Source organism: Carassius carassius, chromosome 20 (assembly GCF_963082965.1).
Source record: "Carassius carassius chromosome 20, fCarCar2.1, whole genome shotgun sequence".
Lineage (NCBI taxonomy): Eukaryota > Metazoa > Chordata > Actinopteri > Cypriniformes > Cyprinidae > Carassius > Carassius carassius.
In genome coordinates, this window is record NC_081774.1 from 10,204,710 (window position 1) to 10,232,093 (window position 27,384).

General features: G+C 36.6%; 1 protein-coding gene across 1 annotated transcript in view; it reads left to right on the top strand.

Moving 5' to 3' along the window:
- The window catches only part of LOC132096288 (insulin receptor-like), a 53,135-nt gene extending 35,172 nt beyond the window's left edge, over positions 1-17,963 (top strand). Inside the window, exons 3-21 of the mRNA XM_059501554.1 lie at positions 455-776; positions 4,204-4,343; positions 4,975-5,119; positions 5,228-5,442; positions 5,530-5,656; positions 6,017-6,267; positions 7,090-7,257; positions 7,380-7,578; positions 10,404-10,687; positions 10,777-10,916; positions 11,439-11,598; positions 12,550-12,649; positions 12,745-12,812; positions 13,035-13,264; positions 13,864-13,974; positions 14,103-14,262; positions 15,173-15,302; positions 15,412-15,546; positions 16,519-17,963. Of these exons, the coding sequence (XP_059357537.1) occupies positions 455-776; positions 4,204-4,343; positions 4,975-5,119; positions 5,228-5,442; positions 5,530-5,656; positions 6,017-6,267; positions 7,090-7,257; positions 7,380-7,578; positions 10,404-10,687; positions 10,777-10,916; positions 11,439-11,598; positions 12,550-12,649; positions 12,745-12,812; positions 13,035-13,264; positions 13,864-13,974; positions 14,103-14,262; positions 15,173-15,302; positions 15,412-15,546; positions 16,519-16,873 (3,440 nt within the window). The 3' untranslated portion in view covers positions 16,874-17,963. The remainder of the gene's footprint in view (positions 1-454; positions 777-4,203; positions 4,344-4,974; positions 5,120-5,227; positions 5,443-5,529; positions 5,657-6,016; positions 6,268-7,089; positions 7,258-7,379; positions 7,579-10,403; positions 10,688-10,776; positions 10,917-11,438; positions 11,599-12,549; positions 12,650-12,744; positions 12,813-13,034; positions 13,265-13,863; positions 13,975-14,102; positions 14,263-15,172; positions 15,303-15,411; positions 15,547-16,518) is intronic.
- The last annotated feature ends 9,421 nt before the right edge of the window (positions 17,964-27,384 follow it).

Below are 27,384 nucleotides of genomic sequence, written 5' to 3' on the forward strand. Positions count from 1 at the left end.
ATACCTGATCATTGTGTGTTGTAGTCTGGTGTTGTTTTATCAACATCATTTTTTATTATTATTATTGCCGATAATAATCTATATTTCCGGTCAGATTTAATTTACAGCAGTCTTAATTAGTCCTACTTATTCATTTGCCATGAGAATAAAATGTGAAGTTTGTTATATATATATATATATATATATATATATATATATATATATATATATATATATATATATATATATATATATATATATAAAATATAAAATATAAAATATAAAATCTATTTCTTTAGATTTTCCCTATGGAAATGAATGGTCAAATGTGTGTGTGTTTTTTTTTTTTTTTTTTTCTCACACTTAGCCAAACCTTTTCCCCCCTATATAAATGTCACTGTGAATGAGAAGCATCTGTTCTTTCCCTAAAAAAATTATCTTTGAATATAACCTCCCTCGCTCTGTCTCTCCACAGTGTGCCCATCCTCATGCAAGCACCGCGCCTGTACTAAAGACAACCAGTGCTGCCACGACCAGTGTCTGGGCGGCTGCTTGGAGCCCGACTCTCCGAGCAAATGTGTGGCCTGCCGCAACTACATGCACAATAACGCCTGCGTTGACAAGTGCCCACCTGGTTTCTACACCTTTAAGGGCTGGCGCTGCGTCAGCTTCAGCTTTTGCCAGGAGCTCCACAACAAGTGCAAGCAGGGCAAAGGTGACTGCCACGAATACGTCATCCACAACGGCGCCTGCATCCCAGAGTGCCCTTCTGGGTACACCACTGTGAACTCCACTACGTAAGTAACCTGCTACTTGTACACTCAATGAACGTTCACAAATACTCGCGCAAATGTGCCTAACTGTTATAAAGGGTACGTCACAAGCTACATGTCTGCGTCAGGACCCATAAAAGCTAAATCTGCTGTGTTTGAAGTGTGACCCGTTAAGAGGGAGATGTCTGGGTCACTGGACCACTTTATGCCTCATTTAGAATTCAGACTAGCTGTTTGACTTTTCATCTTTTATTTAAATGAGAAACATGTTTCAAACAGCTCCAAGAACTTGAAAAGCTGTCCATTGCTGCTGAAAAAAGTGGATTGGTGGTTATCGCTGGTTTGAACTGGTCTAGCTGGTCTCCCAGTTTGAAAAATGTTCAAAATCCTTATAAAACCAGCAGGCCAGACAAGTCTGACCAGGCTGGAAGACCTGCTAAGATGAGCAAAACAGCTTAGACCGGTTTAAGAATTTTTTTCAGCAGGGATTTCATGTATCCTTCCTGTGTGTCTCATTCATGAAAGAGGAACAAGAAGTAAAGAAAAGGACTAAACTGCAAAGATGGCTTAGAGTGATCAGGGCTGTACTGACATCAATCGACTGTCTGAGTGCACAAAGGATCATTTTGGACATCGCGAGTGAGAGCATGTGTCAGAAAGGAAAAGTTGTATGTTTATGAGAGGAAGAGTGTGAGTTTTAAAGCAGCGCTGACTTAGCTTGAGGCTTGGAAGTGCTGTTTTTGCTCATTTAAAGAAGCTCCAAAGAGTTTTACAGAGCTTTTACATAGTTTTACACAGAATATATTGTTTGTTAGTGGTGGAAATACAGGATAGCCAATGTCTTATAACTTTATTACCTCTCATGCCATTTCTACACACACATGCCTTTCTGTATGCGCAAGGATGGACGATTGTTCATATAAATGTTTTTTGACAGTCTCATATCTCGGATTTTCAGAAGCTCTTTGGTCCAGCTGTGGTCAGACACCAGCAAAAGCCCTCGGTGGAAACAACAGAGCATATAATAAAGATTAAATATTAAAAAATAAGATTTAAAAAAAAGAAAAGAAAAAGTATCATGCGTACTTCAATATAGCAAAATAGTATTCTTGTTTAAATGGGAAAAGCATTTTAGCTACTATTCAGAGTTGTTACATGAAGAGCAGCAGAGAGGAAAAAATGTAGTTCTGTTCAGACATTTTGGGCTGTAATTTTTATATATATTTTTACAGTATGGGTGTGCGATATGACGATTTATGATTGTGGACGATAAAAATGTCTCCACGATCTGCTTTTGAAGAAATATTGTAGTATCGTGCTATCGCGCACATTCTATCAGCTGCAGTTCTGGCACCTACTGTCATTACTGTCAAGGGATAGATCACCCTAAAATTTAATTTCTGTCATTATTTAGTCACTGTCACGTTGTCCCAAACCTGTATTAATTTCTTTCTTGTGCTGAACACAAAAGAAGATATTTTGAAGAATGTGGGCAACCAAACAGTTGCTGGTCCACATTGGTCACTGTTGACCAGCAACTGTTTGGTTTTCCACGTTCCTCAAAATTGCATTAATGTTCAGAAGAAGAAAGAATCTCATTTAGGTTTAAACAGTCAATGGTGGTATAAAAATAAAACACTATGTCAGAATTGACAGACCGCTGACATAATTTTTATTTTTGGGTTAACTATTCTTTTAACATTTAATAAAACAACAATACATAAAGAGAAAAATCACTCACTGCTCTTTCCTGAAATTTAACACAGTTGCTTTAGGAATCAGTTTATATAGTGTTTTAATTGTATATTTGTTCATTCAATTTCTTGAATGCTCCTGCTAAATACACCTATTGTACCTGAAAATAAAGCACTGTTTGTTTTATTTGTATATTATGTGTAGTTGTAATGTGTATCTTTGTCATTTATCTTTGTTATTTAAAAATAAGAACAAAGATTTTTATTTTGGCCTAAATAGCTGCCAATTTTTTTTGTTACCTTGAAATGCTTTGTCTTTATTATAGGGAAATTAATTTGGCTGTAATGCTCAGACAGCTTGCAAAATAGTAAATCCAACATGACAAAGAATTGTATTGAAACCGTGAATCGTGATATTTAAAAAAATAAATAAATTGTGATTATTATATTTTTTCCATATCCCGTCCGCCCCTATTTTAAAGTCTTATATGCTAACTAGGACTGCATTCATTTGATTGAAATTACAGAAAACTTTGTATTACAATTTTATTCAAAATTGTATAACAATTATCACAATTTAAAAGAACTGTTTTCTGGTTAATGCGTTTTAAATGGTAATTTTAATGGCAATGGTGCCATTATTCCAGTCTTCAGTGTCACATGGTCCTACAGAAATCATGCTAAAATGCTGCTTTTAAATGCCTTTACTGTCACCTTGGGTAAATTCTATGAATTCTTGCAGACCCTTAACATTTGAATTGTAGTGTGCTCAAAATAAATGAAATATCTATTTTATGTTATAAGAAACCTCCAAAATAATACACTGGTGAAACAACACAGTGTGGGTGCACTGAGGGAATTCAGACAGCAGACACAGCACCATGCTGTTACCTCAGTAACAGTCTCAGTATGCTATTCGGCCTCCATTGAGATATCAGGAGTTTCAACACCCTTGTCTCATCAGCTTGTGTCTCTCTGTCTGCCAGCTGCATAGACAGGGAGCGCCGTCTGGCCACTGACAGATAAACGACTCCGAGTTGCATCCCTGACACAGGGAGCCACAGCATACTGGACTTTCTGATATGTCTGCAATACGGCTTTCACCCACGCACCAGCTTCGCTTCAGATTAGCTGGATAAACCGCAGCACATTCCGTCCTTTTTGGCAGGTACCATAAAAGAGCAACAAGGCACAAAACATAGGTGATTTGTGCACATTCTTGGCACGGCTTCACATCTGGTCTCATGTTGTGACGCTATTATAATTAAGACGTGTGGCATGTAAACCACGCCTACATATCCTTTGTTTTGCTTGTGAATTCACACTTTATTACAGTTGTCATACAAATATGCATAGTTACACAGGAAACAGTGGCGCACAAAGCATCCTGCACAAAAGACAAACAGTTCCTCAGTCAGGCCCGAAGTATCTACAAAAACAATCCGTGATTAAGCTGTGTCTCTGGCACGTCTGCGAGAACGTCTCATTCATTCTTGATTGCACCCTGGGCCTGCCCTGCAAGGTCACCCGTGCCCCCCTCTCCCAGGCCTGACACTTTGCGCAACAGGATCCATGTCCTTGACACAAACAATCTGTTATTGTCCTAATACCGCAAATTTGTTTTAATGTCAACTAGAATAGAAACATTCAATCATATCTGTGTTTCATTGTTTCCGTGTTCTATTCACAGCACACATGGATGAATGACTTTTGTTGTGTGTCTTTGTATGTATTTGACTCTGTGTTCTGTGCCGCAGGTTGAACTGCACCCCTTGCGCTGGCCTCTGTCCCAAAGTGTGCATGGGGCTGAAGACAGTGGACTCAGTCACTGCAGCGCAGGCTCTGAGAGGATGCACTGTGATCAATGGCAGTTTGGTCATCAACATCCGCGGAGGGAGTAAGAACAAACAAAGTCTTTAATACAATTTCTCCTCTTTGTGCTAGTGCAGAAGGATGTCTTTATTACACTGCTCTCTGGAATTCACTGTTCTGATTGGTTAATCTGTGTTCTGCAAATATTATTGTACGAGTAAACTATATAATTGGATAATGTCTGTGGCAGCCATCCTACTTTACAAATTAGCAAGTAAACATCAATGAGATGTTAACTTTTATTTATTCATCCATTTATTTATTTAATTAATTATACACGCGCATAAATGTTATTTTAATTATTAATCTGTGAGTTATTCTAGAGTATAAATATATGTAATATATAATAAATAATACCTAATCATAAATATACACCGTTATTACAAAATTACATTTGTCTGTAATTCAGGGCTATAATAATATTAATAAATAATGAATGTAATAATAATATCATATATTTCTCTATTTTGCACTGTGACTGCATTACCACCTTGGGTGGGGGGCATTTACTTCCAATAATTCAATGGTTTGTCATTAATTTTTACTTATGTATTCAATTACAAAAACACACACACTTATATGTACATTCATCAGAGTGCAGGTTTTCAAAAATGTTGATCTTACACTGGCTCTTCTTTCCATTTTCTTCCTGTTAGATAACATTGCTGCAGAGCTGGAAGCTAACTTGGGACAGCTGGAGGAGATCACTGGCTACCTGACTGTACGACACTCATATGCCCTAGTCTCTCTGTCTTTCCTTCGCAAGCTCCGAATCGTCCATGGAGAGACACAGGAAGTTGGGTATGAGTCTTGTCATTGGATTTGTAAAACCTAATAATCCCATGTCATATATATAATATTCCTCACCTTACTTCATCTTCACTTGTGTGCTGTGTTCTTTCCCATCAGGAATTATTCCTTCTACGCCCTCGATAACCAGAACCTGCGTCAGCTGTGGGACTGGTCCAAACACAACCTGACCATCAAGCAGGGTCGCATGTTTTTCCATCATAATTCTAAACTCTGCATGTCAGAGATCCGGAAGATGGAGGAGGTGACGGGCACTAAGAACCGGCAAGCAAAGAATGACATTGTCTCAAAGACCAATGGAGATCAGGCTTCATGTGAGGAAGGCATAGCCTTGCGTTTCAGTCATGCTCATATACACTTTCTGAATAAACCTGAATGCATTTTTGTTGCTGTTTCACTAGGTGAGAGCCAGGTTTTGAAGTTCACACAGATTCGCACACTTTCTGACAAGATCATAATTAAATGGGAGCCTTTCTGGCCACCAGATTTTCGAGACCTCCTGGGATTCATGGTTTTATACAAAGAGGCGTAAGTGACTCAACTTTTTATATGGAGCTTAATCAATGTAGACAGTTTATTTACTGTGTTTTGAATAAAGCTGTGAGGAATACAAGCATGGTCTAAAATCTAGAGCATTTTGCCCAGTGGAAAGTTTTAAGTGAAGACTGTTTAGTGTTTTGCCAACTTAATGGTCCATACCAAGTTAAACAGCCCGTACTTCCTGTACTTCCGCATTGTTTTCATTTTCACTGTATTCAAAACATCATCTACCCTGACTCTAAGGTTCATTTTATAGCTGTTCTTTTTAGTTTCTGTAGATTGAGTTAATTGCAATGAAATGATGATTTCTGTTTAAGTATTTGTTGATATTTCTCTCTGCTTCTCTAGGCCATATAAGAACGTGACTGAGTTTGACGGTCAGGACGCATGTGGCTCTAACAGCTGGGTCATAGCAGATGTAGACCCTCCGCCTCGCGCCACAGATGGAAAGGAACAGCAGGAACCCGGGTACCTCATCCTCCCTCTGAAGCCGTGGACGCAGTACGCCATCATGGTCAAAACCCAGCTCTCCGCTTCTGATGAACACCAAGTCCACGGAGCGAAGAGTGAAATCATTTATGTCCGCACCAATGCTACCAGTAAGAGCTTCAGTCATAGGAAGATTATGACATTTTTTACAGCTCCCTATGCTCTCATGAAAAATGAAAGTTTAAAAATATGATTATTTTTCCAGAACTAGAGAGAACAAATCTAGAAATTTAGAAAGTACACCCTTGCTCTAAATAATCATGTTTTCTAATAGAGGTTTGAATTTGAAGCATTTGTATGCATGATCTGTCCTAAACCTGCTTAAAGTGAATTTAGTCATTTCTGAAGTTGTTCTCTGATTCCAGTAGCAGTGTTTATTGTGTAGGCTTGGCATGGGAGAGCAATAAAAGAGGTCAAAGGCTGATAAAATAGGTTGCTGATGACTTTCAGCGGTGTGAAATCACTCAGCAGTCTGCAGCATGACAGTCTGTGATTTTAGGAGAAAAAAACCAATGTGGTTTGCTTTCAGTGCTGCTACAGTAGGTGTCTGTCTGGCTTCCTTTTGAGCTTGTTTTGTCTTTCTTTCCTGATAAACCACATAACCATTCACTAAGATGAGATCTTTGTTTCGGCAGCTGGTTGACAAGAGCTGAAAGTAGTGCTTTAGGGTTTTTCTGTTTTTGTTTTTCTGGTTTCGCAAACTTTTGGGTTTGCACGCTGTGATATCGATCGATTCTTCCTTTTTAGACGGAAGCTGTCGTTATTCTTCTTGTCTCATTGGTGCCCCAGTCTGACAATGTGGTCTAACCAGAATTGAGTTTAGCCTGCTATTCTACAAGTCTACTTTTTTGGCTTGTTCTCATTTAAAATCATTCATGTTTTGTTTTGTTTTTTTACCTTTGATTGAGGTGTTTTTTGTTATTTTTTTTTAGAACCCTCTGTGCCCCTGGACCCCATATCCTCATCAAACTCCTCATCTCAGATCATACTGAAGTGGAAGCCCCCTAATGATCCAAATGGAAACATCACACACTACCTTGTCTTCTGCCAGCAGCAACCAGAAGCCAGCGAGCTCTATAAGTTTGATTACTGTCAGAAAGGTTAGAAAGCATACATAATGTAGAATATCCACACTACCTAAAGGTTTAGGGTTAGTAGGATTCAAGTTGTTATCTCTAATGATGTCAGAACAAAGTCTGAGCCTTGTGTTTCTGTTGTTTAGGTATGAAGCTGCCCACCAGAGCCCCCACACACGTGGACAGTGAAGAGGAACATAAGTGGAACCAAACTGAAGAGCAGGGCCAAGGTAGCCGCTGCTGCGCTTGCCCCAAAACCGAGAAAGAGCTGAAGAAAGAGGCGGAAGAGACAGAGTACCGCAAAACCTTCGAGAACTACCTCCATAATGAAGTGTTCGAGCTCAGGTAAGCTTTCTGGTTCCTCATTTAACTAGTGTAGATTACAACGGTCTAATTGATAATAAAGATATTGATTTACAAATTATCGTTTAGAGCTTGCACCAGTAACAGCACTGAGTAGTAAAAAAAAAAAAAAGGTTTTCTATGATTTTTTTTAATTATTTTTGTGCACAATATATTGCACATATTATATGGACTTTTTCATATATAAACAATATATGGCATACATTATTTATAACTTTTTAATTTATTGACATTATATTGCATATATTAAATATGCATAATATATTAAATGCATGATAGAAACTTTTTGTAATTTATGGGCAACATATATAGCAAACATTTATATACATTTTTGTCATTATATAAACAATATCACATTTATAAACACTGTAATGTATATAGACTACTTTGCATATTGTATACATTTTTCCCACATATATGCAATATATAGCACAGAAACATTATGTAGACTCAATCATGAATTAACAGTATATTGCATATATTATATAAACATTTTTATATGTAGGCCATATATAGCATACACTTTTATTTTTAGGCAATGTATAGCATAAATTATATAGACTTTTTACAAATAAAGTCAGTATATATCATGCATTAGGTCTTTTTTTTCTATATATGGACAGTTTACACATTATTTCAAGGAGAGCATTGTGCAAGAATTATCAACAGATAAGTTAACTTAGTTAGTCCTAGTGTAAAGGCTTTAGAAACATGATATTTTTCCATTCAGAGAGCCTTGAGTTGCAGCTGTCAGATTCTTCACCTAACATGACCCTCTAGGTGGAGATTCTCAAATGGTTCACGGTGTTCATCTGTTTTCTCCAGAGTTCTAAGCTCAGGGTTAAATGTCTTGGTGGTCAGGCTGGGTTGTTTTTGACTTCACCAAGACCTTGAGAATGTGTGTTTGTTAAGTGCTTTTTCGTCGTCTTTGTGTATCTTTGGCCTTCAGAAGCTCAAAGCTGGCTTTAAAGATCCTGTTCCACTCCTACGCACACACATCCACAAAAAATGTTTTCTCATGCCTTGCACAGGCCTTGTTTTAGTGTAATCTTTGTTTTGAAGATGTTGTCTGCTCTGTAGTAGTGATAGACAATGTTGACAATGATTACCATGACGTGTTCAGAGGAAGTTCAGACTCCTACACAGACGGTTTGTCTCGCTACCCTTCAGTGTTCTAAATATTATGGTTGTCTTGCAGCTGGTATGCACGTTTTATTCCCAGCGCTTTTACAGACTACAAAAAGTATTCAGTTCATTTTATTTTAGATGTTAAAATATGGTTTTACTTAAAAATGATTTTATCCTCGGAAATTCTTTGGCTCTTAGAACACACCAAAAGAGCTGAATCCTCCTGTCCTGAGCTCTTATATAACTGAAGGCTGTGGTGCTCTGGTAGTGGTTTACCACTGGAGTAGTTAAAAGCAACCACATGAAATGCTCCTCTGCTCCCTCTAGTGGTGATGTGAGTAATGAACTCAATGAACTGGAATTTTGTGGCTTGTAATGCATGTGTGGTTGTTCTGTTCTCCTTAAAAGAGAACCTTTAGAAAATTATACACATTTAGATTTTATCTTCTGATATAATGGGTGAAATACATAAACATTCAGTAGTCTGGGGTCGGTAATATTGTGTATTATCTTTTGCCTACCAAGGCCACATTAATGTGATGTCAACGTGAAAAACAATAAAACATTACAGTTAAACTGTACCATCTAAAATAACTATTTTTTTATTTTCAAAATGGAGTTCCAGTTAAGTTTTTCTAGAGTTTAGCTCTAACCCTAATCAAACACACCTGAACCAGATAATCAAGGTCTTACTAGGTGTACCTGAAACTTCCAGGCAGGTGTGTTAAGGCAAGTTGGAGCTAAACCCTGTTGAAAATAGTCCTAGTGCTTTGTATTTCTCTATGATGCTTTCTTTAATGTTTTTGCAAGAAACTATAGACTCTTTGAATATATCATTGAAAAGTGTAGCGTTTATTGGAAATAGAAAACTTTTGTAATGTTATAAATGTTTTTTGCTGTCATTTTGAGGAGTTTTCTAAACTGTGTTCTTTATAATTTCAAGTATAATTAGGAAAAGTCTTACTGACACTAAACATCTGAATGCCCATGTATGGGTCTTCTTGCGCAACCAGTTTTTTGTCCAGTTGATTGTCTTTACAATGTAAATAATATTTTCTCAAACAACCTGCTTCAACAGGAAATGTCAACAGTAGGAAAACTGCACGCAAGTGAAGTTGCTAATGTTTGAATTTGTTCAGAGGTGTTGAATGAATAGTCACTTTAAGACTCCATATGTGTCCTAAACCATAATTTGCCATGCTTTTTATGTAATTATACAGTAATTTGTGGTCTGTATTCAACAATGAAGTGATAATGGAAGCCCTTTTCCTTCTGAACTGTAGTGAAGCTAGCTTAGTCACAGAGCCAAAGAAAGAACAGACTGCGTCATAAGGCATTCGTCATATCAATTTTAGATTTTTCCCATGTTGAGTTGAAGAATGGGACAGGTGACCATTCGATTAAGGGACTCAGTAAGAGCTGCAACATATAGAACTGCAGTTTAAATGTTTGTTTTGCCTCAGTCAATCAGATTGTTTGATCTTCAAGCAAGGCTGCATAATTGACATGCATTATTACATGACTCACTTCAGCTGATATCACAACATATGAACACTTTTTCAACATCCACAGCCATTTGATTTCCAATGCAAGATACAAACCATCGTACGATACAACCTGTATAGGCTTCAAGTCTGAATCTAAATCTAGTACCTCTTTGCATGTTTCTGTGTCTCTAGGACATCAAGACAGCGTCGATCTCTGGTGGGTATTGCCAACAGGACCTCGTCTCGTTTTTTCACTACGCCCTCTTCACTGTCCAATGGCTCTGCCACTCGTAGCCCAGAGGAGGAAGCTGAAGCCAATAAGGTTTCCCTGATTGTTCAGACCAAGGAGTCGACGGTCATTTCCAATCTGCGCCATTTCACCAGCTACCAGATCGAAATCCATGCCTGCAACCATGAGGCCGACCCCTCTCGCTGCAGTATGGCGGCCTATGTCAGTGCCCGAACCATGCCTGAAGGTATGGGATAGTTTTTTTATGATGCAGTTTTATTTCATATAGTATAGTGAATATATTATTAACAACTATCTTTTTATCTGTTTCTATAGAAAAAGCAGATGACATTGTAGGGCCGATAATCTGTGAGGTGTCTGAGTACTCCGTACACATCCGGTGGATGGAGCCTAAGGCCCCTAACGGCATGATTATTCTCTATGAAGTCCATTATAAGAGACTGGGAGATACAGAGGTGAGATGTTCCTTGAGATTCAAGTCTGTATTCTTTCCAGGCCCTCTGCTCCCATGAACGCTGGCTACACTTCAAATCAGATTTGAATCAATACTGTTGAAATCAACATGTGCTAGCTCCAAATCAACTAGCTATTTTAGCATCATTGCATCAGCTGTGTATTTCTGTAACCATGGAGAAATCTAGCCATAGACAGTGGAAATGTTTCTAATGTTGTTTTTGAAAAGCTTTGGATAAACAAGGGATGATTATATAAAGGTTCATAATTGTTGTACGCAAAACAAAACATGACGGATTTGCACTTAGTGGCACATGCACTTGTTTCCGATGATGGATTTGAAACACACTGTTGTAAATGTTTACGCTGACCTCTGGCAGTTTCATTAAACCCTGATGAGTGATATTTGGATGTATTAGTGTGAGATGGACTTTAAAACCATGATAAAAGACTGGCTAATGGACATCTTCAGTCCGATGTGCACAGCAGTGTGGGTTGTCTAACTACATGCATTTATGTCTTAGGAGCTGCACCATTGCGTATCCAGGAAGAATTATATTGCAGACGGAGGCTGCAAGCTGAGAGTAGTGCATCCTGGGAACTATACAGTGCGGATCAGAGCCACCTCTCTGGCAGGCAATGGATCATGGACCGAGCCAACACACTTCTATGTGGAAGACCTACGTAAGACGTTACGACACACACACAGCTTGTATATAATGCTTATGAATCTCATATTTTTCAAGATTTAAAAACCTTTAAATATTTTAGGTTTTTGTGTGTATATGTGGGTAAATATTCACACACGTGGATATAACGCCCAATGACAAAACAGACGAGGGTTCCCCCGCACGCATTCATACAAAAGTTGAATAGTTTTAAAGTAAATTTTTAAAGATATTTTAAAACATTTGTTGCATGGTTTAAACCTTTTTTTTTTGAGAGCCAAAAAACTCCTCCAAACAAACAGGTATAGGTTAAATAATAATAGGTTATATTGGTAAAGGTCAAGTCTTGTTTTATTATTAAATTCATGAATAGTAAACGAATGTAAAATGCTGGTAATTAAAGCTGAATGTTTACTACCTTTATAAATACAGATAAACATAGCTTAAAGCTGTTTTAGTTCCTCTCACTCCATAACAAATCTTTTACAGTCTTCAGAAAGATAATGAAAAATAGCATAGTAATCAAACATCAACCCAAAATGAACCCAATATGTTGCCGAAACAGAAACGGGCATTGGGCTCACATAGCCTAACTCTCTAATTCGGCATGAATCCACTCCAAAAAATTTCCATATTCATGATGTATTTGAATGCTAAAATGTTATTTATGCTTTGAATTTCACTCCAATCCATATAGATCATCCTTCACAAATGCACAATGTTTGGTGGGTTAACATAGTGGATTGCACAAATTCTTTTTGGGGGGCTATGACCCCCTCGCCCCCTTTGCCATAACGCCAGGCCTGTTCTTTTTTCATTTTAAGGCTTTCTATAACGTATTGGTGAATTGTTATCAGTATATGGATACTTTATTATTATTTGCTCCATTGTGTCCTGCACCTGTACCAAACTTGGTTTGGATATGCACACTTTTTCTATAGTTTTTCTGTCGTGTGTATGTGAACAGGTATGGACCCTAACATACTGAAGATTGCGATTGGTCCTGTGATCTGTGGCATTCTACTCTTCGTGATGGGAGTTGTGGGCTTTTTCATGTTCAAGAAAAAGTCAGTGTTCTCTCTTGTGAATATCCTTAAAACCAATGCAGGAAACTGATCTTTATGAGGTATATGAATTGAATTTGGTGTGTTCATCTGACCAGGCAAACAGAAGGTCCGACTGGGCGTCTTTATACCTCTCCAAATCCAGAGTATTTCAGCCCAGATGAGGGTGAGCAACTTTTCCTTTCTTTCTTTAGTGTGCTTAATGACAGAAAATGCTGTGGTCGATGCACATTTAATTTTGCTTTAATAGAACCAGTGTTGCTGATCTCATTAACTGTTATCGATTTAGGATGATTATCACATTTAAAATGACTTTTTCCCCTGTATGAAATCTGCTTCTTCTCAAATATGGCACTGTGTGTCATGCACATCTGTTGTGTTTGTGCAGTGTATGAGCCAGACGAGTGGGAGGTGCCTCGTGAAAAGATTAATTTGTTGAGAGAGTTAGGCCAGGGATCATTCGGCATGGTGTATGAGGGCATCGGAAAGGACATAGTTAAAGGTGAGCCGCAGATCCGTGTCGCGGTGAAGACGGTTAATGAGTCGGCCAGCCTCAGAGAGAGGATTGAGTTCCTCAACGAAGCTTCTGTGATGAAGGCATTCAGCTGCCACCATGTGGTAAGACATGTCAGCCTCCTGTCCTGCATGTTTTGTAGTTATAGTATTACCGTATTTTCCGGACTATAAGTCGCACTTTTTTTTCATAGTTTGGCTGGTCCTGCGACTTATAGTCAGGTGCGACTTATTTATCAAAATTAATTTGACATGAACCGAGAGAAATGAACCAAGAGAAAACATTACCGTCTCTAGCCGCGAGGGCGCTCTATGCTGCTCATTGCTCCTGTAGTCTACACTGAAGACATAGAGCGCCCTCTTGCGGCTGTAGACGGTAATGTTTTCTCTTTGTTGTTGGTTCTAAATAAATGCGACTTATAGTCCAGTGCGACTTATATATGTTTTTTTTCCTCATCATGACGTATTTTTGGACTGATGTGACTTATACTCAGGTGCGACTTATAGTCCGAAAAATATGGTATATATTATTTATATTTTTTAGTTTTAGTAAGTTTATATGCTTTTTTTATGTTGTTTTTCAGCTTTATTTTAATTATGAAAATAGTCTTTAAGACTAAGTTTAAGGTGTAGTTAACAGTAATGACACTGGTTGGACTGCTGAGACATATTTTGATGGTAACAAACCTGATTTCGTGGGTTAGGTGAGGCTGCTGGGAGTGGTGTCTAAAGGCCAGCCAACTCTGGTGGTGATGGAGCTCATGACACACGGAGATCTAAAGAGTTTCCTGCGTTCTCTCAGACCTGACTCAGAGGTAACGAGTCATAGCAGAAGAGTTACTATCGGACCTGCTACAGCTTTTAGATTTGTTATTAGGAGCTAGACTTTAGATTAATAAAAGCACTGTTTAAATTGATTTTTGTTTTCTCTGCTGTTTGACAGAATAATCCAGGTCGGCCTCCTCCAACGCTGAAAGAGATGATTCAGATGGCCGCAGAGATAGCAGATGGCATGGCTTACCTCAACGCCAAGAAGTTTGTGCACCGAGACCTTGCTGCCAGGAACTGCATGGTGGCCGAAGACCTGACTGTGAAAATTGGAGGTACAATAAAAGTCATGGGTGTAAATTTATGCAATTTTTCAGAGCTCCAGCCTCTAAATTTCCTATTCGGAGATCTGAACAATTTAAGGTACTGACATAACTTAGACTGGTTCAAAAGTGTGGTAGTAGGTACTACATTGTATGAAGAATAAACCAAACAATAATTGCTAAATAGAAAAATATATAATATATAAATATTGAATAATTAGAGATGCCCTCTTGATAAGTAACTGAACTAAATAGGTTTGTTGAAATGGAAAAATTACTAAAACATAAATGAAATTTATTAAAGCTATATATAAATATAAAAAGCTAATAACATTTAAATGAAAACTGAAAATCTAAAAAGCTAGAAACTATATAAATAAATTGATAGGAATTTTATTTCTATAGCTCAATATTTTACATTAAAGAAAAAAACATTACACACCATAACCAATATCTTTTACTATTGTCATCTTTATGTACAATACAGATTGTGTCCAAAGCAGCTTTACAGTGTTAAACAGGATAATAATGTTTCAATGATGCAAACAAAATTAAGTTCTAATCAACAAAATGCAGACACTCTGAACTGATTCAGTGTGTCCCTCAATTATGATTCCTGTGTAAATGCCTTGCTGAAAATGTGTACTTTCATGATAGGTGACGCTTCAATGCTCTGGTTTCATGTGAATGAAAAACCACAGTGTATAATTATGCCCTTTTATGATAAATGATTCTCTGTCTGGGTGAAACTAGTTTCAGGTCTAAAATAAGCTGCTGAATACAAGATCACTATGATGATAAAGGAGGGACAAGTGTTGAAGCACAGGATGTGCTGTAATATATCTCCTGTATTGGATTGTCTCATCTATTATTTTAAGAGCTTTCTAATGATGTTATTTTGTCTTGTGTTCTCTGCTGTCAGATTTTGGCATGACGAGAGACATTTATGAGACCGATTACTACAGAAAGGGTGGGAAGGGCCTGCTTCCTGTGAGATGGATGGCCCCTGAGTCACTGAAGGATGGAGTTTTCACAGCTCACTCAGATTGCTGGTGAACTGACAGTGCACACACACAATCAACCAAACAGAGATATGCATTGTTGTAGGACAATGTTTAGCATATGTTTTAATCACTCATGACCCATGCTGTGCTTGTCCAGGTCATTTGGCGTGGTGTTATGGGAGATCAGTACTCTGGCTGAGCAGCCATACCAGGGGCTGTCCAATGAACAGGTCCTTAAGTTTGTGATGGAGGGAGGATATCTGGACAGACCAGACAACTGTGCAGACAGATTGTGAGTATATTATTGATATATTGCCTGTTTTTTTTTTTGTTTAGTTATTTTTCTGCTGACCAGTCAGACAAGTAGTTAAAATTTCTACTTGTTTTATTTATATATATATATATATATGTATGTATGTATATGTGTGTGTATATATGTATGTGTCAACTAACTGTCCTATCATAAAGGCAAAAAATGCCAAATATAATTCTTAAAACAAAAAAAAACAAAAAAATATTTATATTTCTTAAGAACATTTTCTTTGTAATTTTGTTGTTTAAATGTAATTTTCTTTTTTTTTTGCTTTCTTATAAAGATAATTTTTGCAAGAAGCTGAAAATTATAGCCATATATAAATAATAGCTAATTATACAGTAGTCAACATTTGATGTGGATCAAAAATGTTCATCAAAGTTGAGCTGAGAAAAGAATGCATTTTGGTTTTAGGATAACTTTGATGAAAGGTTAGACTTTATATATATATATATATATTTGATTATTTTTAAGATCACTTTTAACCTAAGTCATTTATTACATTGATTTCAATAGGATAATCTTTTTATATAAAAATATTGATACAAAAATATATTGATATTAGGGCTGTCAAATTTAACGTGTGATTTTAATGGCAATAATTTTATTAATGCGCAATTAACAAAAAAGGGGAAAAAAATCTTTATCAACAGCATGAAATGTGTTAAACATCTGAACATTAAAAATGTTTGTGAAGTGCAAGGGTTCATAAATTGATAAAAGGCTAATAATTAATTAAAAATGTTAAATTAAAAGAAATGTAAGAATTTAAAAAGAAATTACTGCCATTTTGTCAATATTAAGTAATCATAGAATCATTTTAAAAAAAAAGAGTGTTTTAGGTATTTAATTTTTGGAATTGGATTACATAAAATCAGTGTAATACCCAGCATTTGTTTTAACCCAGCATACATCTTGAACTCGTATATCTCCTTTTTCCTGATCTTCTAGGCATAGCCTGATGCAAATGTGCTGGAATTACAATCCCAAAATGAGGCCCACCTTCCAGGAGATTATCGAGATGCTCCGGGAGGATCTGCATCCCTCGTTTCAGGAGGACTCCTTCTTCTACAGCGAGGAGAACAAGCCGCCTGAGACGGAAGAGTTTGATATGGACATGGAGAACATGGAGAGCATCCCGCTGGACCCTTCCTCGTACTCTCAGAGGGAGTGCTGTCTAGACGGAGACGAGGGCTCATCCGTGGGCCTTCGGGGAAGTTATGAGGAACACGTGCCATATACACACATGAATGGCAGCAAGAAAAACGGACGCATCTTATCCCTACCCCGATCTAACCCTTCTTAATATTAATAACCCCATCAAGCTATATTAGATTGTTTTTCATCATTTTATAGATTCACTTTTATCGAGCTCTATATCAGAAGCCCTTCAGAAAGTAATCTCAGGACATTTGTTATCTTTACTGCCTCAGTATGACGATCATGATGATGATGATACAGGGTGCAGGTTTTTTTTTCTTGTATTTAAAGATACACATCAACTGCTTTTTTCTGTCTTTTGTTGTTTTGTTTAATATTTGCCAAGTTTCAAGGACTGGTCAAATGGAACAAACTGTGAAATGAACCTCAGACAACCAGAAGGCTGCTTTAAACCTTACATCTCCTCATCCACCAACAGATTCTCCCTGACTCTCTCCAGAAAAAGACAGAATCTAGAAGAAATTACGAGAGAAAAAATAAAGTGACCTTACTCTGTTTGTGGCCTAGGTCATGACAACACGGAGTCGTGTCTCAATCTGTACACTTTGGTGGCAAACCTGTTGAACTTGGGAACTGTAGGATGACATGAAGCGTCCTTCCAAGAACAAACGGTCTACAGTGGAAGCCTGTACAAGACACTGCTTTTCTACCTGCTACTCAGTATTCCAGACTAGACAGAGAACGAAACGATTTTTGGACTCTTATTTTTTTATTTATTTGCCTTCCTGTGCTCTTTCTCTTCTTTTCTCTTCCCCCTCCTCCGGTGTTCACACATTTACAGCTGAAGGATATTTAAAACTGTTTAAAACTTTTGACTAAAAGAGTTCCTCAGATTGACCAACAGTTGCTGCTTTGATATATTTTAGTGGGTATAGATGATGAGAAAATATATATATATATATATATATATATAAATATATTATTGATGTTTTTGTACATAGATGATATGTTGTCATTTCGAGAATTATCCCCGGTTGTAGAAATGTTTTTACATGTTTGTCTCGAATCCTTATTTTTTCTAATCTGAAAATCATACTAATCATCCTGGACCTCTGATCAGCCAGCAGCTCCCAAGATGCACAGGAGTATCTAGACGCCTTCAGCTTCAGATGTCAAATCTTGATATCAATGGAAATAACTGCTGTAAATAAAGCAGTGAGGTGCATTCAACAAGAGCCAATGGGATGTGTTTTTTCTGTTGTGTTTTTCTTGTGAGAAAATGGAGGAACTTTGGAGTGGTCGCTTACGGCCCTGTTTTCAGGACGGTCCTGTCCCAGACTGTAGTTGTCCCTGGTAAACCCCTGTTTTATAGCACATTCAAAACGGAACTCAAATGTACTGCAAAAACCCAACCAACATAGAACTGAGTTAAAACAGTTATCGGTGTGATTCAAGGTAGTGACATACTCCATTAGATTAAAGTAGCACTGATTGTATGTACTAGATAACTGAGCCTGAACAGGGTGTGGTTATAGTTTTGCAAACACTATTTTAAATGTTGCTACAGTTAACTGCCACAATGCAGTAATTCCCAAACACTATACCACTTTACACTTTGCCAAAAGCACATACCGTACTTTGTGAATACAAAAATAGCAAGCCCAATTAGGGATATTTAAGATCTATTTCCACAAGCACAATATCATTTGATAATCTAGAAAAATTATTAAAAAAAATTGTTGATAAATTTAAGTTAGATATACATGTATTTGTCCCACAATGGGGAAGTTTTCATGTTACAGAAGGGAAGAAAAAGTGCAAATACTAAGTCTATATAAATACAGAAGATGACAAACAAATTGCACTGTTATTGCACAGTTGCTTATTTAAATTAATATATAATACTAAAGACTTCCATGACATTCTGACCACTGAAAAAGTTAGTGTTCCCTGTTTCCATTTCATAAATCTGGTCACTTTAGGCTGACCTCTCCTCATAACCCCAGGCTATTATATCCCCATCCCTTCTTTTTTTATTTTAAGAAACCATCTCATATACAGAGACCTGTGCGGGGTTGTTCTCACAGATCTTTTATACGGGATTGCTTTCTTCTATTCTCCACAGTATATCATTCCTTTCACTCCTGCCCCCGTCAGGATGGCATATGGTCAGGCCAGGATTGGCTAATCGGGAGCACCGGGAAAATTCCCGGTGGGCCGGTATGTTTTTTTGGCTGCTAGGGCCGTTGTTGTTTTTGTCATGGCACTGGGTTGAAATATATATATATAATATTATTATTATTATTATTTTACTGCAGCCCCACTCTTTTTATTTATTATTTTGCCACCGTCCCACTATTTTTTATTTAATATTTTCTCGCAGAGTGCAGCCTGCAAGATAATGATGACGTGATTATCTGTTGACTCCCTGGCCCCGCCCCCAACACGTCACCTTGCAAGTTGCTCTAAATAAAAAAAAGTGAGATAAAAATGGATAACAGAAAGCGCAAATGCGGCGCTGAAAAGTCCAGAATAAATAAGAAGAAAGCTTTGGAAACTGACGTGGCCAAATGTTCTAAGCTGAGCACATTCTTCCTCAAAAAAAACAAACGAGGCCGGTAAGTAAGCTAACGTTAAGGTAGTTAGGAGCAGTTCAAGATGCTAGCGACATTCATTGCATTACAGTTATTTGCAAACCACCGCTCATGTATCAAACTTTTTCTTGTAGCTCTTCAGCAGCAGCCGCCTCTAGTCCAGTTTGCTGCTAACAGTGAAGAGCAAGGCCCAGTAACGTTACCAAGCTCCAGTCATGAGCCCAACACACCAGAATGGGCAGGTAGGATTGTCATTCAGAATAACTAATAGTAATGAAGAGCCCTGCTCAATGAAAAATGCCCTGAGATAATTAATGATACCTGATGATTCAGCAATACATTAATGAAACTGAGATGATACTGTCGTTAGAAAGTGCAATACATTTTATTTTAATCTTTATTTTTTATTTTGTTTTATATATTTATTTTTATTAGATTTTTTTTCTTTATTTCAATGTTTGGATATTTATGAATACTAAATCTTAAAGAAAAGAGATTCTTACACTATCCTGTTATTTACTGTTTTAATAAATCTTCACTGTGAAAAAAAAACGTAGGCTATTGTTTTTGCACTGAATTGGAAATGATGTTTTTAAAAAAACAATGAATTACAAGGCTGTAGGGAATTATATTCTGAGGTTTTAATTACATTATTTTAATATAGTCAGTTGTGAACTAAAGTGGGCCGGTCTAAGGCATGAAACTCCAGGGCTGAAAAGGAGTCCCAATCCAGCCCTGCAGATGGTGCTCCAAACTCTTGGGGCTGGCGTTGACCTTTCCTCTCCATCGCGATCTATTACTTTGTCCCACATGTCCCAAGACATCCAGTAGTCGTTGTCACCCATGAGGCGGAGGCTGAGGAGCTTTTGCCTTGGTGGAGGGACATATCACCAGCCGCTCTCAGGTCTATCTGGCAGCCTTTACTGTTCCATTCCCCACTATCCTGCCTGTCCCAGTCACCAAGACTCTGCCAAGAGACGACACACTTTGGGCAGCTGGTTAACGTCTTCACGGGAAGACTCGGAACTGAAGCGCTTTTTGTGAGCACAAGGGAGTGATTTGACCAGAGCATTGATCACACTCAATTTATATGGTTCTGTGGAATGCAGACCATATGATACTGTAGTGGTGTCATAATCATGACAAAGTTCAATTTATAGGGTTAATCAAGTGAAACTAATTGGTAGTTCTACCACTGATCTTTATATTCACTATTATAGATCAGTGAGTTCTACATTTTTTTTCTATATGCTACCCTGTCTGGACCATAAGGGCATTTTTGACAATTGAGATTTATACATCTTTCGCTGGAAGTTGGATCAATAAGCTTTATATTGATGTATGGGACAATATTTGTCTGAGATACAACTATATCAAAATCTGGAATCTGATGGTGCAAAAAAATCTAAATATTGAGAAAATCTCAAATTTAGTCCTTTGCAATGTATATATTACTAATCAAAAATTAAGTTTTGATATATTTATGGTAGGAAATTTACAAAATATTTTAATGGAACATGATCTTTACTTAATATCCTAATTATTTTAAACGAGAAAAATTAAAATGTATCATTTTGACTAATACAATGTATTGTTGGCTATTGCTACACATATGCCTGTGCAACTTATGACTGGTTTTGTGATCCAGGGTCGTTAGCCTACTTGGCCTAAAGTAACGTTTACTACAGAGATTTTGCTGCCACCTGCTGTGTAACATAGTCCACTGTAAAAGCTGAAACTTTAGTATTAATGCTAAATTAAGGATTCGGATGATGAATCAGCAGGCTCTCTCTCTCTATGTAACATAGGCATATAATACCATTTTATAGCCTATAATATTACACGGGCTAGACTACACTTGCCAAAACAGAGTAATCGGCGCACACAAACACTGTCTATTATGTTATCTTTTGTGTTTCAGCTATATTTGTTTCCAGTCTTATTTGGTATATTTCTATTTCTTTCTATTTTCTCACCCTTTCTCCCAATCTTGAAAACGCTGGCAAAACCTTGTTGTAGTAGTTATTTAAGTGAACAAAAATAAGGAATATCAAAATACACAGTTGCAAAAACAATAGGCAGACACAACTATAAGTTATATACATTGTATGGCAGTGGTTAAATTTAAATTAGAAATTAAAATGAAATCTTTTCAGTTAAAAAAATAAAAATAAAATAAAACAATAATAATAATAATGCATGTACAAAAATAGCAGAAGGGGTTTTAAGATACTATGAGTTACTAAACTAGTTAAAATTAGCTAATGTAATAGCCTTATTGCTCGAAAGTGTATGTACAGAGAGATGACGCAAAAATTGTCCGTTTATTTATGAAGTGAGGAAAATAAGGGGTGTTTTTTTAAATCTGCACTATTATGATACAGACATATTTAAAATGAAAATTAGCCCACTAAAGTCACAAAAACAAAAGTGCTGCAGATGAACACAAACCCCTCGCCTTCTGTTCCCGGCATGCCTCGAAGTGAGCGTGCGTGCGCGCGCGGGAGTGTGCGTGAGGAGGAGAGGATCGTTCCCGTGTGTGTGTGTGTGTGTGCTTGCGCGCGCTGCACTTGTTGTGAGAAGTGTGGCGGATGCTTAAAGAAAAGAAACTGCCCTGTAAAAAGGAGACGAGGGTAGAATAAGGAATAAACGATTCGAAGCTTAAATTATGTGATTGTTCTTTAAAAAAATGGTGAGTAGAAACGTTTGTGGCTAAACTTTGTGCGAGTCTCTTTGTGTTTAAAGTTTTGTCTTCGAGGCCTCGTGTTCTTTAATTGACGTTGTGGTTTATAGGTTCCGATTGTTTGTTACTCAACAAACTTTTTAGTTTTGTTTTAGAGATACAAGACGTCTTTTAAGTGCTTACTTTTTTATTTTTTTTGTGGCCTATATTTATTGCGGAGCACCTCAGACGAGTGTGACGTGTGAGATTAGTAACTGTTAGCAGAAAAAGTTTCGCTGTGATTTGACTTCGGGATTAATAATGATGCCTCTTTAATTCTGAAAGAAGCACAAACATGGCTTTGTGTTATAATCGGAACATGGCATGTTTATAGTGGCGAGTAGACATGCGGTCAGTGAAGTGAAGTTACATGTTTTCAGATCGGTTTGATGGCTGTGTTTACACTCTGCTGTGATGAAGACCGCATGGTTTATCTGTGCGACCATTACATTCCTCGCATTCTGTCTCTGATTAATGATTAAGTCATTCCTGACACTAGTTTCACCAGTGTCAGTTCTGTAGAAGCAGGGGCGATTCTAGGATTTTTTCAACTGGGGGGCACAAGAGGGGCCACGATTAATACAGAGGGGCCAATCTTGTGTTGTTTGAACTGTTTATCCAAATCATTTCAAGAGTTCAGTAACCTTTAAAATCAGTAATAAACAGTGATACCCTATTATATTTTAATAGCAGTTATTCACTGCTCTAAATCAAACCAATCAAATACAATTTGTATTAACTTTTCACTTTACAAAAGTGAAAGAAAAACTGTAATAAATAAAAGAATCCAATGTATGAACAGTGTACAACTCACAAATAATAATAATAGAATTTATTTATAATAGCCTTATATAATATATATATAATAGCCTTATTTATATAAATGCAGAATAACATTAATAATACATAGAAATAAATACACAATCAATGAATTAATATAACTAATATAAATTTAATATAATAAATTGTTTTTATTATCCACATCCTATTCAATTTGCATAGCAGCAGTTGCAGTAAATTTGCATTGATGAATAAACAAAATCTACTTATGTCAAGGCTAATTAATCCTGAGCATATTGATTTAAAAATATCATATCCATACTTTGTTAGCTACTTGTTCAAAAAGTAGCTTTAGTTTAACATGTAAAATATGTGGATCCTATAGAAACAGTTTAGAATAGCTTAATGAGTCCAGTGTTATTTTAGTATTAGTTATTTATTTTGCTATTAATTCATGCATTAAATATTTATGTATGATATTTGCAGACATATGATGAACATATGATAAAGCCAGGTGCTAAATTATTTTTTTTATTTTGATTACACACAAGATGAAAAAGATGTTCAGAGGGATTTCAGCATATTTATATATTTTCTGCATATTTTTTATTTTTATAAAAATTTCTCATTAATCAGGCCAGTAATGATTTATTAACAAATCCCTCTGGAGATATCTTCAGAATACAGAATATAAGTGTATAACTGGAGAGTTTGGTGCACATAGCTGCTACATAGGCTAAGATGTTTGTACTGAAGAATGACAAAAAAAACTCATTTTGAGAAAACGGCATTTAAAGATTTGTAATCTAAAAGCTATTTATTTTTTTTAGTGGAAACGACTATTTACAGACACAATATCTTGTCAAATCCTTAGCAATCAACAATACAAACCAACTAAAACACATCAAAACCTATAACTCAGCATTTATGGCCTTCAACTAAACAGAAAAACAGTCAAAAACACTGTGGAAATGTCAGAGCACGTCACGTGATGCATCTGAACGAATCACGTTGTCGGAAATTGGCATCAGCCAACGAGATTCACTTTTAGTGTTAAATGCCCCATTGTACTTTCACAGTTGGTTGCTGATGAAAAGGAAATGACCATATTTGGATCCGAGAACATTGTACGGGAGAGAGAGCTAGAGAGAGAGCTTTCCAGGGTGCAGACAGCAATCGCGGAGCACCATGGTGATTTAGAACCCCAACTGAATTAATGAGAAATCTACAGACGCAAATCGAGTAAAGGTGTAGTAAAATAAAGACCTATATGTGTATTTTGGACTTTTTTTTCACCACAAGTCTGACAGAAGACATGTTATTGAAGACAAACAGCCCCAAATCTCAAAATTGACCAGTGTGGAGCGTTAGATAAACATCATACGATTTGTTTCGTCACCTCACTTAAGTGAAAAAAGTAGCTAATCGACTGTATGATTCAAAAATTGCTTTATTAGAATTGCAATTATACTTTTTTTAAACCATTGCTTTAAATTGCGTTGTTGCCTATATCGGCGCGTTCGGCCAAAAAAATAAGTAAATCGTAATGCTGTAAACCCCTTTTACATTCAGCATCAGAGGAGCATAGTAAATATAATGATTAGCATCTTGGTCTGCTCTAGGAGATAACATCGTCATCGAACCTGGTCTGTCTAACACCGAAAGACGTTAACGTTAGTACCAAACACTTCTTGCACTGCAACAACTCGCTAATCGAAAAACATACGCTATATATAATAAAACTTACCGTGTGCTTTTTTTCGTTGGAAAACAGCAGCTCGCTATTCTTGGTCCTCGTTGAGAAGCATCGCGACGCAATCATGAGTTATTTACTAAACTGAAAGATTATGATTTGAATTTGTGAGTGACAGACAAGTAGAAGTAGACAAGTAGTGGGGGCACACTGGGGGGGCCAATCAGTTTTCAGGAGGGGCCAGTGCCCCTATGGCCCCTCCCCTGGCTACGCCACTGTGTAGAAGGACTGAGGTTTTGGTTGGTTTGTGGTCCTTAGGGATGGGACGGTATGAAAATTTAATATCACGATTATAGTGACTAAAATTATCACGATTATCAATATTATCACGGTTTTGTTGAAACGAGATGAAAGTGTTCAAAAATAGTTGATGCTCACACTGAAAACATTTCAGCAAGTTTTATATTTAATAATCAACAAACAACTAATAAAACAAGCAACTCTATGCACTTAATTTAAAGAAAGATTAAATTCTGTGGCATTTCCTTCCGTACAATGAAAAGTGTAGAAGCATAGAAAAGCATAGAAAAGTCACTGACTTTCGCCATTCCTTCTCGAAAAAAAAACAAAAAAAACATTGTGCGCTGCGCTTGCGTCAGACTGTTGCTGGCTGGACATGATTTAATAGTGAGTTATTAAAACCGCGATAATCAAACACGGTTTTAATGATAATTCATTTTTAAACGATATTACTAACCTTCAGCACATTTTATCATGGTTATCAATAAAACCGGTTATCGTCCCATCCCTAGTGGTCCTTTCTTTTGTATTTGTAAAATGACTAGGCTTAACTTGGTTTCCTTTTTTTAGATACTTATTTTAATCAAACAGTGACTAAAACTTTTTTTAATTCAGTTTCACTTGTAACCTTTCATACCTTAGAAACTAGTATTTATTCCAGTAATACCTTAGAAAGCAGTAGTTACTATCTGTTCAAATAGACACTACTTTATAGTAATTTTATTCTTCTAAATGTCTGCATTGTCACAGGTAACTTTTTGTTCCATTGTTTACAGTAGCTTTTTTTCCTAGGACTCTGTGGTTCAGATGTCAGCTTCTGATTTGCATACTAGCTCTTTTTCTTTAGCTGCTTGTAACTATTCAAGTAGTTACAAAAATATGTTCTAGGTTTTCCTAGTAGTGAAAATAATAAACATGGGTACCTCTTTAAGTGTATTGTATTGCAGTTGTTTATAGTAACTTTATAGGGACATTTTAATTAACTATAAACACTGATCAGTGTTATTTTAGTATTATTAAGATGCCATTATGGTTTTATTAATATAATAAAAACTATATATTTTTTTTTTATGGATTGTTATTTTTATTTCAGCTAAATGAATAATAATGTTTCATTAATTTCTTTTTTATGTTTTATTCTATTTCAAGTTACAAAGGTAGGTGTGTGTGTGTGTGTGTATATATATATATATATATGTTTTTAGTGTAAATAAACAATGATTTTATTCAAAGAGGTGCTTTACTAATGTATTTTTTTTTTAAGTATCACCTGATTTTTTTTTTTATCTTTGTCTGGCATTAAGATTAAATGTCTTATGTAGTTTTTTTTATTATTATTAATTATATGCTTATTTTCTTTTATAAATAAATAGCCAACTAGAAACTATTGTGGTGAATACTTGTCTCATATAAAGATATTTGTACTGTAAATCAAGAATAGGTACTAATAACTGTTAGGATAGTTACTAGTAAACGAAATAAGTGCTACTAGACGTGATGATTAAGTGCTTGTGACTTTAAAATATTAACCATCATTGTACAGTACAGACTGATATCTAATTGATAATTAAAAGGAATAAATAAATTAAGTAGTTGATTTGTTAGTTTCAAGGAATCGGCATGAAATAAGCCTTCAACTTTCAATTATGCTTATATGAAACTTATACTTGCATGTATCATTTGCAACTTTCTGCTACCCCTTTATTCATCCATTATTCCTCTAATAAAGTCAGTCCCTTTACTCGGATCAAGAGCTCACCACGTTCAGCAGGAATCTCACAAAACCTTGTCTTAGACTAGCATTAAAGGTCATCGTCTTTAAAGGTTATGGGTAATCTTTAGCTTATCTGTTTTTTTGTGAGAAACAGGGAGGCTCTCTGTATTTTATCTGGCCTGTTGATGTGTGAGGGTGGGAGGTTGGCTTCATGGTCAGAAGCGGATTGCAAGCCAGGCATTTTCCACACAGTAACAGAAGTTTTATATCAGTTACAGCATGTGAGTAAACAAAAAAAACTCTCACATTTTGCAGCTGCTGCATTCTCTGATCACACCTTCGCAAACCCAGTTCATATTAATGTAGTCTAACCATTGCCCTCCCATGATGTAGTGTTACAGTTCAGAATGGGGGGTTTTAGTTTATAAGAAAAACAAAGATGGTGGAAGAGTCAAATTTCATGTGTCTTAAACTCTGTGTAAAGGAAGGAGGGCATTCGTTGTTCTACCCAGACTGGGGCAGCCTGCTTTTCTCGTTTGACTGATAAGTGTAAACCTTAGCTGCATTTTGATTGGCTATACTCCTCTTCATCCAGCAGATAATTAAAGGGAGGTGCAGCCTGCAGCACAAGTTGTCATTCAGTGTGAACGGTATACTTTAATGAAACCATCTGCAGAAAACAGCAGTACATAACCACTAAGGGGAGTGTTATTTGTGCCTCCGTCCATGCAGTGATACGTCTTGGTCTCCCAGCAATTTTACAAGTCATGTGTTTATGGGCAGGTTCACTCTTCTGGTTTGCCTCTTTCATTTAGCCTTCAAACTATTTACATATGCTAGTTTTTATGAATGA